We start from the raw sequence: 15,235 nt of genomic DNA on the forward strand, positions 1-15,235 counted from the left end.
GGTCCCTAACCAGTCCCTGTCTGAGGCCCGGTCTGGTCTGAGTTTTCATGCACGGAGCTGCTGGTTTTTCCTGCACATACGAGGTTTCCAGCTGACCGAGCAGGCACAGGAAGGCTCTGTAAACAGCTGAGAGCGAGCGTTCAGCTCAGAAACACTCACCTGTCTGCTCCTTTCCTTCTGCGTCTGCGGCGAAGACCAAACACCTGCAGCCTCTTCCTCTTTGTAACTGTGTAACACGGCCGGCTCAGCCAATCACAGCGGCCGGTCGGAGGTGGTCAGCTGAGTTTCAGTGCACTGACCGGCAGCATCACGGCGTGACCTTCAGACTGAGAGTCAACAATGAGGCGGCGCACACTGAAAACAGCTGCAGAGCCTCGAGCTGCAGCCACACACAAACTGCTGTGCAGTGATGCAGAGCGGCATCATCGTCTCTGAGCACGCTCAATAACCACTCACCTGTACGCCCCCCAACCCCACCCCCCCAACCCGCTTACCCCCCCTAAATACTTTTGAAACTATACCAGTAAATAACAGATGACCCAAATACCAACAAACCCTCTCCTCAGCAGCCAATCACAGCAAACCTTTAGAGTACCGCCTCAAAACCAGCCCCACATCAAACCACAAAGCCCCTCCCAACGCTCCCCACCAATCACACCCACCCCTGCAATACAACCAAACGTTGAGCTTTGATTGGAGGGTTTACCTGTCGTTGAGCGTGAACACTCAGACGTGATTACATGAAGGTAAGACTCGGTGAGGACCAAACTCCGCTGGCCTGAGATCAGCTGACGAGCTTTGGGAAAATCTCACTTCCTGGGTTGTTTTGGCCGCCGGAGAGCTCGTCCGCTCACGTCCTCAGGAAACACCAGACCCTGTGCCCACGCCATAACGCTGCCTCCGCCGTGTTAGACGGATGCTCTGCTTTCCGCTCTTTTCTCTCCATCGTTAAACTTCCACCCAGCTCCACCTGTCAAACGTGTTTTCACACGTGTGCACTTTCGTTGGCTGTGATAACGTTCGACCTTCCTGGGCGCTCCCGGAGTTTGCAGCTTGCTGTTTCCATCCGTGACGGCGTGTCCTGGCTGTCGACCTTCGGCGCTCCTGACTCGGCTCGATGTGGTGAATCATTCTGTCGTCGTCTTTCATGACTTTATGTGTTTGTTCATTTTAACAGTGAGCAGCTGGTTTGGACACTCCCAGTTTCTGCTCTCTGATTGGTTTATTCTGGTGGTTCAGCCTAATGACGGCCTGCCTCTTGTCTCCTGGTCGAGCGAGGGATCAGACGAAGCCGCTCACCCAACTGTCCGCTTACTTCTGGCCGTGTTTAAGAACTGGTCACAGTGGAGATATGTGGTTTTCACAAGACCGCCACGAATGATGTCACAGGCAGAAAAACTCGGACGCGTTTCAAATAAATATTAGTTTATTACTGAAAGTGTCGTCGGCAGAGACGACGGGCAGGTTAAGCTCAGTTACACAAACACGGGTTCAAAAGTGTTCACGTGATGACACAGCGCCGCTAAAATCTGAAACAAATCACACACCAAGCTCTACAGCAACACCCCACTTCCTGTCTGACACAGGAAGTGGATTAGAGTAAAATGTCTGCAGTGGAATCGCTGAAACTCGACTCGAGTCGAGCGGCTACATGTGTCAAAAAACAACCAAACACTAACCGGGCTGGAGGTCAAAGGTCAACGGTGCACAGACGGAGGGAAACTTCTTCTTCTACAGTTTCAGTTTTTATGATACAGGAAGTAAAATGTGAACACAAAAATAAAACTTCTTACAGGTGAGACCTTCATCATCATCATCATCATCTGTACAGTGTGTTTACATCAAAAACAAAGTAAACAGCAAAAATAAATACAGACTGTGACATCACAGCACGTCACGTGTCATGTGACACAGTTTAGGGTGAGCTGCACCAACACTCAAAGTTTCTAAATTAATACTACCGATAAATACGTTTAAAAAGAAGAAACTGTCTTTTACTTTGAAGTGATTTGGCAATTTCAAAATAAAAGACAGTTTCTTAAAAACAGCTGAGGAAAACTTTCAGATATTTTGTTCTTGACTTTCTTTTTTTTTTAACATGAACGTCTTCCTTTGTTTCCCGTGTTACCTGTTTCCTGTTCAGAGGGAGTTCTTCCTCCCCACAGTCAGTTCAACAAATCAACATGAAGTGCCTCCATATTTCTGTGATGCCTGGATATTTAAACGGCGTCACATTGAAACCACTTTTGTTTTGCTCCTGGAGTTTACTCCTTAATCATTTGTCCAAAGAACTTCTAAACCTCCGAGTCGTGTTCCTCAGTTTAAACAAAATAAGAGCGTGAATGAGTCTGCGGATCAGCGTTAGACTCCCATCACCAGGCTGAATCTGCAGATGTGCTCCAGCTGTGAAGCGATTGGTGCAGCTCGCCTGGTGTGAAGCCGAGCGTCACCGAGAACGACGGCGTGAAGCCCAACTCGTCACAAACCTGCTCAGACCTGAACAGGTCACGCCGGCACGAATACACGTCGGTGTGAGGAGAATCGGAAACGTGCAGCTCAACACTGAGAGGAACCTGACGCTCACATGACGACATCGACACTTTATCACATCATTTTATTCAGCTTTCATTTCTGGAACAAAGCAGTACTCTTATTGTGAAGTGCACAGGAAGTAAACTGTGCCAAAGTAAAAGTCATCATTAATAACGTGCCTTATGAGGGCGTTTCTGAATGAAATGATTGGACTTTATCCCGTAAAAAGAACAAACATGTTTTTCACTGATGTGGATTTTCTAAATGTTTCTAAATCATATTCAAAACTGTAAAAACATTCATATAAAAACAACATCTGCCCGTACAGATGTGTTTGAGACACCGACATACAGACGTGTCTGATAAATATACATAAATACAAAGGTATTAATGTGTGTTAGTGCGTCACACAGCACAGCCACTGATCTGTCACTGTAAACTGAGCTTGTAAATAAATTAAAACTATTTCGCTGTTAGCTTTTCATGGACTTTCTGGTTGACGTCTTGGTGCTGACAGACGGGCTGAGCTCGCTCGGCCTGCAGGTCGATTCTCAGAGCGCGTGTTCTCGGTGACGCGCTCGGCCGGCTGCTGTTCTTAACACCAAAAACGTGGAAGCCTCCTAACTCCAGCTGGCTCTGTGTGGAGTTAGCAGCTTTCCACGGGACATCAGGTTGGAGCTAAAGGGCTGTGGAGGTAGGCGGAGACTGACATCATCAGTGGAGGAGGGGCAGTGACTACATCTCCCAGCATGCACTGGGACTGTCAGGGGCGGTGGGAGGAGCTTTTGGGGCAGAAAGCATCCCTTTTACGTGCACGAGGACATCTCTGTATTACGGGGACATTTTTCCTTGATGAAGACAGTCAGGCACTGTGGGGACACTCTGCATTACGGAGACGTGATGACATCAATGCCAATAATAGACTGAAATGTCCCCATGTCCATGCACAGTGAAGAAGCGGGTTTAAGGTTCAAATAAAGTTTTACCAAATTTTCCTGAACACAGAGAAACAAACTTTCTGGATCGCTGAACCAAAATGGCGGAGCTTCCTGCTAACAGGTCATGCGTCACTGTGAAAGGACATCACCCAAAAACCTCAGTGGGATGATCCCACACTCTGGTTCGGTGATCCGGGCGACATCTGTGACTCTGTGTAAAGGAACCACCTCCTGTCCCAGAGGCTCCTCCCACCGGCCAAACTGTAATCAGTAATCGGGGACACAGGTGATCCTGGAGATCGATCCCAATTTAGGCTCACGGACTCAGATCAAGAAGAACGGCGTCGCCAGTTATGACCAGTTCCAAAACCAGTCATACTTTTGATAATTCAGTGCGATCAACAGAACAAACTGTACAACACCACAGACATCCACCCAAAGGAAACCAGTCCCAAACAGTTCTTTCAAAATAAAAGACCCTCTGGTGGGAGGAGGCAGACAGCTACAAGCAGAGGAAGGCAAGTGTGTGTTTGCTTTGTGTGGTGGGAGTTAGTGTGACAGATGGTGTGTGTGTTTGTTAAAATGTGTGTGTGCTGCTTAATGTTTGTAAATGCTTCTACTGATATTTTTGTGGGGTCCTGTGATTTAGGCAAATTTTGTGGGGACATTTCTACAGTGTGGGGACATTTCTGCATTATAAGGACATTTCTACATTGTGGGGGCATTTCTGTATTATAAGGACATTTCTGTATTATAAGGACATTTCTGCATTGTGGGGACATTTCTGCATTATAAGGACATTTCTACATTGTGGGGGCATTTCTGTATTATAAGGACATTTCTGTATTATAAAGACATTTCTGCATTATAAGGACATTTCTACATTGTGGGGACATTTCTGCATTATAAGGACATTTCTACATTGTGGGGACATTTCTGCATTATAAGGACATTTCTACATTGTGGGGACATTTCTGCATTATAAGGACATTTCTACATTGTGGGGACATTTCTGCATTATAAGGACATTTCTGCATTATACGGACATTTCTGTATTATAAAGACATTTCTACATTGTGGGGACATTTCTGCATTATAAGGACATTTCTACATTGTGGGGACATTTCTGCATTATAAGGACATTTCTACATTGTGGGGACATTTCTGCATTATAAGGACATTTCTGCATTATACGGACATTTCTGCATTATAAGGACATTTCTACATTGTGGGGACATTTCTGCATTATAAGGACATTTCTACATTGTGGGGACATTTCTGCATTATAAGGACATTTCTACATTGTGGGGACATTTCTGCATTATAAGGACATTTCTACATTGTGGGGACATTTCTGCATTATAAGGACATTTCTACATTGTGGGGGCATTTCTGTATTATAAGGACATTTCTGCATTATACGGACATTTCTGTATTATAAGGACATTTCTGTATTATAAGGACATTTCTGCATTATACGGACATTTCTGTATTATAAGGACATTTCTGCATTATGGGGACATTTCTGCATTATAAGGACATTTCTACATTGTGGGGGCATTTCTGTAGTATAAGGACATTTCTGTATTATAAAGACATTTCTGCATTATGGGGACATTTCTGTATTATAAGGACATTTCTGTATTATAAGGACATTTCTACATTGTGGGGGCATTTCTACAGTGTGGGAACATTTCTACAGCGGGGACATTTCTACATTATGGGGACATGCTTTAAAGTGTTCAGTGTCAGCATTAAGGTTCCAGATCAGTTTTTCAGTCCCCATAAGGAATAAAGGTAAGCGTGTGTGTGTGTGTGTGTGTGTGTGTGTGTGTGTCACTATGGGATACCGTCCAAAAGCCCTGCTGTCATTACATCATCCTTCCTGTCCATCTGTGTGTGTGTGTGTGTTTGTGTATCCAGAGGGTCAGTGTGTGTCTGTGTGGCTCAGCAGCAGCAGTGAAGCTCGCTCGCTCTCTCAGACCACGGTGCTGACGGAGGGATCTGATAGGTTGAGCTGGCCGGTGATGTCGGTCGGGTACGGCTACAGAGAGAGCAAACACACAGGTTATAAACAGCAGCATCACACACTGGCTGATCCTGAGCTGTACCCTCTCATGGGTCCTGCCTACATTCCTGTTTTCATCTGAAGGACTTATTAGCAGTGGAGGAAGCGTTCAGGTGTTTTACTCAGGTGTTACCTGCACACAAGCAGCTGTTAGCGTAAACATGCTAACACAGCGAGCCTGTCAGACTTCACTGCAGACACTCAGGATCGTTACGTTAAAAATTACCTCCTTTAAACAGATTAATATCCTGGCATCAGTGCAGGGCTGGACATTTGAATCCTACATCACTTTTCACTCGTCTACAAAGTTCACCGTGATATTTTGTGACGTGTTTTAAAGGACCGTCCCTTAAAGGTTTCAGGCTGCTGGACATGAATTAAAGATAGTCTCCCATCGTGTGAGCCGGGCTGAAGCTCTGCCACGGGCAGCATCAAACTTTCATGTGTGAGCAGAAGCAGCAGCACAGGCCAGGCTGTCGGTTCGATTCCCAACAGTGTGCGTTGGTTTCTTTAGGAAACCTGATTGTGTGTCAGCCTGACAGCGTTGTTGACACAGGCCTGCAAAACACACGTGAGTTTCTCTAAGACAGAGAAATGATCAAAGCCATGCTGTGCACACAGCAGGCTGTCTGTCTGCTGTGTGAGCACAGTGGGACTCACGACCGAGTGCTGTTCTCAGTATGGACGAAATGATGATCACACTCCCACAGACGTTCACTGTGGACCTCACCACTCTGTCTCACTTCATAAGACAATTTTTCTAACATTAGTTTCTGATGCTAAATTAAGTTTTAATGCACATATTTTTAAATTATGTATAATATATAAATTTATACTGTGAAATCAGTTTTCCTGCAGGGATTTTAATCCTAACATTCATTTTTTATTCTAGCATAGATCGTTACTGACAACATTTGAGGGTCACTGATTTTATGCTAATGCTAGTTAATTTATTTTGTTATTATTGATGTTTTTACATTTTCTTATATGATTTTAACCTAAATTTTTTCTGCTTAATGTAATCTTAACTGTTCTGACTCACAATAACAATTACCATCACATGTAAAGAAAAATGTTGATATTTTTTAAATGTCACGCTGTCACTAGAACGTGTCGACGCCTGTTTAATCGTCATAGAAAGTTGGTTCTGTTCATCTAAATGTTGTGTCTCCAGTTCAGCTGATTTTATGGGATTGTTAGCAGAAAGCGCAAAAACACAGCAGCTTATTCTTCATGCTAACATCAGTGTTTTTATGCTAGCAGTAGGTAGCATAGAAACACTGTTTGTGTGATTCTAACAATTTTATTTTATTTATATCCACCAAATATGTAGATTGTTTGTGTAGGCCTGACACTGCGTCTTCTGTCACACTGCACACCATGCTAAGATTAGTTTTCCACTAACAGTTCTCTGGAAAGACTGGAGCTCTGTGGCTGGAGACCAGTTTAAAAATCACAATAAGTTTAACTGTTTGACACTAAAATATAAAGACATGATCAGTGGCACAAGACTTTTGCACAGTGCTGCATTATCGATAAGTTACAACATAAGCATGCTAATGCTAGCATGCTAAGAGCCCAGCACGCTCTTCATGCATTTGTAGCCACAACTTTAAACATGTAAACAAAATGCAGAATGTTACGTAGTTTTAGCTGTTGTGCTGTTTACAATAAAAAACTAGAATTGATGAAGAAGATCAAAGCTGTTCTTAATGCACAGTTTTGATCATGCTAATGTTGTTTTTTTTATGCTAACATGAATTGTTTTCATGCTAGCGTTTTTTATGGCAACATAAACATTTTCGTGTGAATGTCAGTGTTTTTTGACAAAATAAGCTTGTGGAGATTTTTTCACCTTTTTATCTCCAAAGCACTGAGTAGGAAGTGGCTTCCAAAGTTTAACCAATCAGATGAAAGCTGGCTTTTAGAGACGAGGGACTTAAAGAGACAGTAAACTGGCTTGTTGTAGACAGGATTGTTTTCGAGTGTGAATCGTGAGCGGGTTAGCTCCTCTCATGTAAACATCAGAAACCACTGAGGGAGCCATCCAATGCAGACCACAATCAATGCTGTACTCTGAGTAAAAGTACTTAGTTACTTTCCACCACTGCTAATGTGACGACTGATGGAGTTTGCCCGCAGCGAGGCGGGGCAAAGCTGGGGGTCTGGTTTAGAGTGCGGGTGTGTTTTGAGCCTACAGTCGGTCGTGCTTGCAGAGGAGGACAGAGGCAGTGTGTGTGTAGTACAGCATGTAGTCTGGACACCATTCAAATCCACTGAGAGAGAAAAACACTCATATAGAAAATAAAGAGAGATGATCACAAGAGAAATGAGTCAGCTGTGCTCCAACACCCGCTTCAGCTGGCTGGGTGTGATCAGCAGCTGGTTCTTCTGCTGCTCATGAACATTAAAGCGTTTCAATGAGCTCTCCTCACTGAAACAGTTTAACGTGCAGCAGCTCCTTAAATCCCTGAGATGACACGCTTTGGCACTATTTTGACTCCCTTTACATCAAACCACTGCTTATCTGGAGGGAGGAGGGATGCAAAATGTGCCAGAACGCTGCAGATTTTAAGACACATCACAAAGTTTGGCACATTTCAGATCGTCCGACTGAGGCGGAGAGTTTCATCAACGCTGCAGGAAAACAGACCTCAGAAATCCTGCAGCTTCGCTCAGATCTGAAGCAGCCACAGTAACAGCACTGAGGTCATTTATAGATCGTTAACAGCCGAGTCCTGTGGGAACAAAAGATGGTCAGGAAGACCCGAGCAGCCGACCAGACGCTGAAACAGACAGGAGTTAGAGGAGACGGACGAGTCTCTGCTGGGCAACCTGTGAGGGCGAGGGGACATTTGGAAATGAAGGGACAGAGAGATGACAGGACAGGAAGGAGAGGAAACAACCAATCAGAGAGAGACAGGACAAAGGACAGGGCAAAGGACAGGACAAAGGACATGACAAAGGACAGGACAAAGGACAGGACAAAGACAGGACGAACGACATGACAAAGGACATGACGAAGGACAGGACAAAGGACAGGACGAACGACAGGACGAACGACAGGACGAAGGACAGGACGAAGGACAGGACGAAGGACAGGACAAAGGACATGACAAAGGACAGGACAAAGGACATGACAAAGGACAGGACAAAGGACAGGACAAAGACAGGACGAACGACATGACAAAGGACATGACGAAGGACAGGACGAACGACAGGACAAAGGACAGGACAAAGGACAGGACAAAGGACAGGACGAAGGACAGGACGAAGGACGGGCCAAAGGACATGACAAAGGACAGGACAAAGGACAGGACAAAGGACAGGACGAAGGACAAGACGAAGGACGGGGCAAAGGACATGACAAAGACACGACAATGGACAGGACGAAGGACAGGACGAAGGACAGGACGAAGGACAGGACGAAGAACAGGACAAAGGACAGGACGAACGACATGAAAAAGGACATGACAAAGGACAGGACGAACGACATGAAAAAGGACATGACAAAGGACAGGACAAACGACATGACAAAGGACATGACGAAGGACAGGACAAAGGACAGGACAAAGGACAGGACAAAGGACAGGACGAACGACATGACAAAGGACATGACGAAGGACAGGACGAACGACATGACAAAGGACATGACGAAGGACATGACGAAGGACAGGACAAAGGACAGGACAAAGGACAGGACGAACGACATGACAAAGGACATGACGAAGGACAGGACAAAGGACAGGACGAAGGACAGGACGAAGGACAGGACGAAGGACGGGGCAAAGGACATGACAAAGGACAGGACGAAGGACAGGACGAAGGACAGGACGAAGGACAGGACGAAGGACGGGGCAAAGGACATGACAAAGACACGACAATGGACAGGACGAAGGACAGGACGAAGGACAGGACGAAGAACAGGACAAAGGACAGGACGAACGACATGAAAAAGGACATGACAAAGGACAGGACAAACATGAAAAAGGACATGACAAAGGACAGGACAAACATGACAAAGGACAGGACAAAGGACATGACAAAGGACAGGACAAACATGACAAAGGACAGGACAAAGGACAGGACAAAGGACAGGACAAAGGACATGACAAACATGACAAAGGACAGGACAAAGGACAGGACAAAGGACAGGACAAAGGACAGGACAAAGGACATGACAAACATGACAAAGGACAGGACAAAGGACAGGACAAAGGACAGGACAAAGGACATGACAAACATGACAAAGGACATGACGAAGGACATGACAAAGGACAGGACAAAAGAAATGACAAAGGACATGACGAAGGACATGACAAAGGACAGGACAAAAGAAATGACAAAGGACAGGACAATGGACATGACAAAGGACAGGACAAAAGAAATGACAAAGGACAGGACAAAGGACAGGACAAAAGAAATGACAAAGGACAGGACAAAGGACAGATCAAAAGACAGGACAAAGACGGGAGAAGAAAGACCACACAATCTGACCCTCTTCACTTCTCCTTTGCAAGAGGACGATGTGAACCGTGTGAAAACCCAACAAGCGGACCCTGACCTGCCTGGGCGGACCGAACCGGACGTTTCTTTCTGTCTTCAGTCTGTCGCCTTTTGTCTGTCTCAGTGGGACAGATGAGCTGATGGAGGTGGGAAAGCAATGATGGCTGACCGACAGACGGGCGGCCATGATGAGTCAGCAAGGAGATGATGGAGCTGGAGATGAGACGAGAGGGCGAGAGACACACGTGACGAACCGAAGACAAACAGGAGGCGATTACAGACGAGCGAGAGCAGAGAAAAGAAAGACAAACAGATAAAAGATGGAGTGAAGCAGAAGACACGTGGAGGACAGGAGGGAGGAGGGTTGGTGGTCTTCATCTCCTTACCGTGGCGTCCCCGGAGGCCCTACGGCGTTTGAGGTCGGAGGTCGAGGTGATGGACCTAAAAGAGGTTTTCAGTTTGGGCTCGGGCTCTGCTCTACCACTTTTCCTATCCTAAAATAAATCATACGATAGGTGCACACACACGTTAACACGCAGCAGAGACACTCGACTAGCTGCATGAGGACACACCTGAGTGTGTGCTGTCAGGTAGAGCGTGTGTGTGTGTGTGTGTGTGTGTGTGTGTGTCAGACACACTGATCAGCCACAACATTAGAACCACTAACAGTTCGCCTGAGTAATAATTTAGCAGGAAGCAGGAAGTCGAGTCGATGGAAAGTTTGAAGCTAAAGTGGCGTGATGAGGAGAGCAGCTGCAGGCGGAGGCGGGGCTATCGTTCCTTCAGTATTTATGTGTCTTGTTGCTGTTTCTTGTTTAGCGGCGTGTCGTCTAATCGAAGGTCAGCTGGTGGATTTAACAGGAAGCAGGTGAAGGTTGTTAAAGTGAACCTTTGTGTCTGAACCTTCATCATCGTCATGACTGTGGCTCAAGTCACGGAGCGAGAGCGCCTCCTGCTGTTCAGGGTGTTGGTCTCATTACTGCCCGTGAGGTTTTCAGGAGCACGGCCATCGTCCTTCTGTTGAGCTCTGTTTACTTCTGTGATTTTCCTCTCTGGACCCTGAAAGATGATTTCTGCGTAACCAGTGAAGGAGATCTAAAGGAGGAACTGTGGTCGAGTCAGGGACAGGTCGTGGGTGCCTGAGGCCCACTGAGACCTGACCCCACAGAAGAGCTCCTGCAGCACAAAGCAAAGAAGAGACAGAGCAAAGCATCGCAGCGCTCTGACTTCTTTCCAACATCGAACACTCGTTCACTGAGCTGTGTGACGGGTCACTGCCTGCCTACATGTTTGAAACGTCATTTCCTGAGGAGGAGACACTCGGCTGCTCTCTACCTTTGATAGGACCTCACTGGTTTGTCCCCACAGGTGTGCTGGAGACTTCAGAAACAGAAAGGTGCTTGGTGACCTGTAACACAATCTCGTTGTTTTAGTCATCCCAGACGCTTCAACTCTATCAGCTGTTCCTATTTACCTGGTGATCACCTGAGGTGGTCGTTGTCATCAAGTGAACCACCTCGAGGTTCCAGTAAGGCTTCCACTGACTGGAAAAGCATCTTCTGACGTTGTTATAGGTGGCTGACCATCAGAGCTGTGAGTCACCACCTCATCTGTTGGATGAAGGGTAAAAAGACGTCCAGCTGCCATTGAACGACCTGGTGGTCAGAAGAGTCAGAGCAGACCGTGGAGCGCCAGAAGAAGAGCGTCCAGTCTGATGAAGAGTTTCATTTCCCATCGTCAGGACACACTGGAAACCAACGAGGAACATGACGAGGAGATCTGATCCACATCCACCCAGAGTCACCTCCACCTTTTATTTTGGCGTCAATTATTAGAACAACCAGCTGTGATATACCCACGACCATTTCCATGTTCAAGTTGTGATTGGTCTGACTGTGTCTGCAGCTCTTTATCGCTCTCCCTGAGCGTGCTGGGTCGGTTTCCTGAGGCACGCCGGTCACCCGAGCCCCCCCCGAGCCCCCCCCGAGCCCCCCCCCGAGACTTCCTGAGTTTTATGGTTAAACACCCCGCCCACCTCTGAGTATTTGTGTGCGTGTTATTGGTTAATTACTTCACGCCTGCGTGCAGCGTGCTGGCTCAGAGGACGGAGGTGATTGGGTGCTTCTAATGCTGTGGCTGACGGCGTATCCCTGTGATGTGTCAGTGGGGCTGTTCTCTCGTTCAGTTCACTTTGATTTCTACAACAACTGCCTCCGAGCGCTGCACAGAGCCTGAATCCCTACAGCTTCAGATGAAGTGATGTTTCAGTAAAACGGAGGAGCGCCGTCCTGTTTTACTGCCCACACAAACACACAGCAGCAGGGAGACACCGACGTGAGGCTCAAACACAGGAACACGACAGGAAATCAACCTCAAAGCAAAGGAAACATCGTGGGGGAGGGGTACGGGGCAGGGGAGGGGGGTGAGGCAGGGGGAACAAAGATGGCGTATGAGGCCCGGATGAAGCCGCGAACACGTGCGATCATTATACCAACACTCTGCTGATATAATGCCATCTCTCCTGGGGAGGGCGGGGAACAGAAAACAGAACGGGGGAGGGCGGCGGCACATGGCTGATGATCACATGGTGTCTGACCTCTAACATCGTATGAAGATATAAGTTTGACCTTTGACCCACCACAGTGACAGTTCAGGTGAGAGCTGGGCATCAGTGGCGAGACGTTCTCGCTCTGTTCTTTTTACTGCCAACAAACCGCACGAGGGCGCAAACACGGGTCACAGCTGGAACAATCGAGAACCCGTGATGTCATAGGTGGGGGCGGGGTTATAGTTACCAAACTCAGCGCCCACCAAAATGAAAAACTTGACTGAGAGAAACGTATTTTTATGCAAATATCAAAGCAACACTGCAGAGATGTAACATGTTACTGTAATCCCATTACTTTTTTCAAGTAGCTTGACCGACACTGGTCCAGTATAACCAGTATAACCTTAACCTCTGCTCACATTTCAGCTTCTTCTTTCAGTGTCAACATTTTCAGATGTACTGGGAAGCCTGAAGCAGAGAAACCACAGCTGACCAGTGGCAGCGAAGCCTTAAAGGTACAAAGTCAGTTACAGTTACAGTTACAGTTACTGTTGTGTTGCAGGTTTGTTGATAAAAAGAAAAACAGAAGCTGAGAATCTGTTTGAATTTCACACCCAGCTCTCGTTTGGACTCTCAGAAACACGTTCAGTTCAAAACAGAGAAACCAAAAACACTAATCTGACACACAGGTTTAGCCAAAGGCCCAAACTGGGTGTCAGACTGGTTAAACTGGGCAGACTGGTCCCAGTGAGCTGTTTCTGGGCCCAGTGACAGAACAGTGGAAGACTTGGATCGGAGCAGCAGTCAGTAACAGCACATGAAAAATAAAAAAACACCATCATTACAGAGTAACAGCCATTAGGATGAACACGCTTCCTGCCTGGACTCTGCTGACTTCACTGAGACGTGCATGAAAAGGAAACAGCAGCAAACCACACAAAGCAAAGAGATGCTCGAGTTTCATCCTACAAGAACTCAAATGTTCAGTGTTTTCATTAAAGAGTCTTTCTGTGTCTGGATCCCCAAATATAACGGTGACATCACTGTACAGACGTCACCGTTTCACTGCGTTCTCACGGATCAATAACGTTCAGCTTTGGTGAGATTATTGTCTCTGTCTGGGAGATTTCCCCTGAATGTTCTTTACTTTGGTATCTCTGTGTCTTATTTTGGTTTTACTTCCTCCTGCTGACCATCTGTCCTCATGTCCTCCACCACGTCTTCTAATAGTGTCAGGAGGACGTCTACGTGACCCACCCAAAGACATGGCCGCCATCGGCATGATCAGCAACTTTGGACAAACAGCTATTTAAGAAGCCCCCCCACCCCTACAGGTCACCTTACAGACGTGAGTGTTCTCAGAATGAAGTTTGAGTGTCACACGTTGTAGGGGTGTCCTGGGGGGAAACGAGAGCCCGTCAGTCGATCGTTACTGGGAGAGAAACGCAGGAAGACACGAGTGTTAGCAGGTTTGCTGGACGGGGACCTATCAGACGGGTCTGTCTGAGGCTAGCTGTCTGAACGTCCTGCCCCCTTGAAGTCTGCTCTCTTCTAATTGGTCATTTTCTGGAAGCCTGCTGAAGGGCAGCAAAGGACTCGATAAGTAAACCTGTAGACAGTGATCCATCGTTATTTGAAACCTGGGCTCGTGTGACGTGAATAATCACCTATTACATGTTAGCAAATACTCCAAACCACAACAGGTTTAAGGAATCTGTGGAAAATACAGATGATTGTGTTTCCGAGCTCCTCCAGCTGCTAACACCTCAGTCACAGCTGTGTGAAGTGCTAATCATCCTCAGCTAACTGCTAGCCTGCAGCGGCTGCTGTTTGAAGTGCTAATCCCGGCACAGCAGCTTATTCATGTGACAGCTGAGCACAGCTGCTGGCAAGAAAACATCTGGAACAAAGGAGAGAGCGAGCAGATTTCTCCTGTTTTCTGATCGTGCAAATCCAGTGTTCAGTCTTCAGTGTGATGAAGGATATATTTAGGAGATCGTTTTAATTTGTTAGCTACAGAAAAAATAAAGCAGCTTAGAAGAAAATGAATTAATCGTGAGGAGGACAGCAGGAGCTCAACAGTATTATTATTATGATATCAAAGCCTGGGTCGCATCATTGCCATCCCAGGACTGTCAGTGTTGGGAAGGTTACTTTTAAAATGTATTCCATTACAGATTACAGATTACATGCCCCAAAATGTATTCTGTAACGTATTCCGTTACGTTACTCAATGAGAGTAACGTATTCTGAATACTTTGGATTACTTAATATATTATCATGCTGTTTACAACTACATGAATGTACTATTGCTGTGATTTATTACTGTTACTGAAGGTCCGCGGCTCCGAACCGTAGTAAAGGGACCTCTGGCTAATACGGTGGGTTCGTGTCGGCTCGTAGCTGAAAACTAGCTTTACTTTGTTGTCTGGGTCAACTTTGCTAGCAGAGACAGAGAGAGGCGTTGAAAGGCTGCTCCAACAGAACTTATTGTTTCAGAGGAAAACACGAACACGGTGTACAGTCGAGTCTTAATAGCTTACTTACAGCTGGGCTCGTCAGGCTCTCTTCTTGGCTGCAGTGGTTATTAGTATATTTACATGCTTCCAGCTCCCGTTTTTGCTCGATGACAGCTCGTACTTT

General features: G+C 46.4%; 1 protein-coding gene across 3 annotated transcripts in view; it reads right to left on the reverse strand.

Annotated features, from left to right (window-relative positions):
• Positions 1–4,781: 4,781 nt before the first annotated feature.
• The window catches only part of grin1b (glutamate receptor, ionotropic, N-methyl D-aspartate 1b), a 57,334-nt gene continuing 46,880 nt past the window's right edge, over positions 4,782–15,235 (reverse strand). For 2 of the 3 annotated variants that reach the window (XM_087849590.1, XM_087849589.1), the window contains one exon: positions 4,782–5,514. In XM_087849590.1, coding sequence (XP_087705716.1) covers positions 5,449–5,514 — 66 coding nt within the window. In that variant the 3' untranslated portion in view covers positions 4,782–5,448. Of the gene's footprint in view, positions 5,515–10,430; positions 10,539–15,235 lie in introns of all 3 variants that reach the window. The other variant, XM_087849588.1, reaches the window with a different exon arrangement.

The sequence above is a fragment of the Neolamprologus brichardi genome, chromosome 12 (assembly GCF_056152115.1).
Source record: "Neolamprologus brichardi isolate AB-2024 chromosome 12, ASM5615211v1, whole genome shotgun sequence".
Lineage (NCBI taxonomy): Eukaryota > Metazoa > Chordata > Actinopteri > Cichliformes > Cichlidae > Neolamprologus > Neolamprologus brichardi.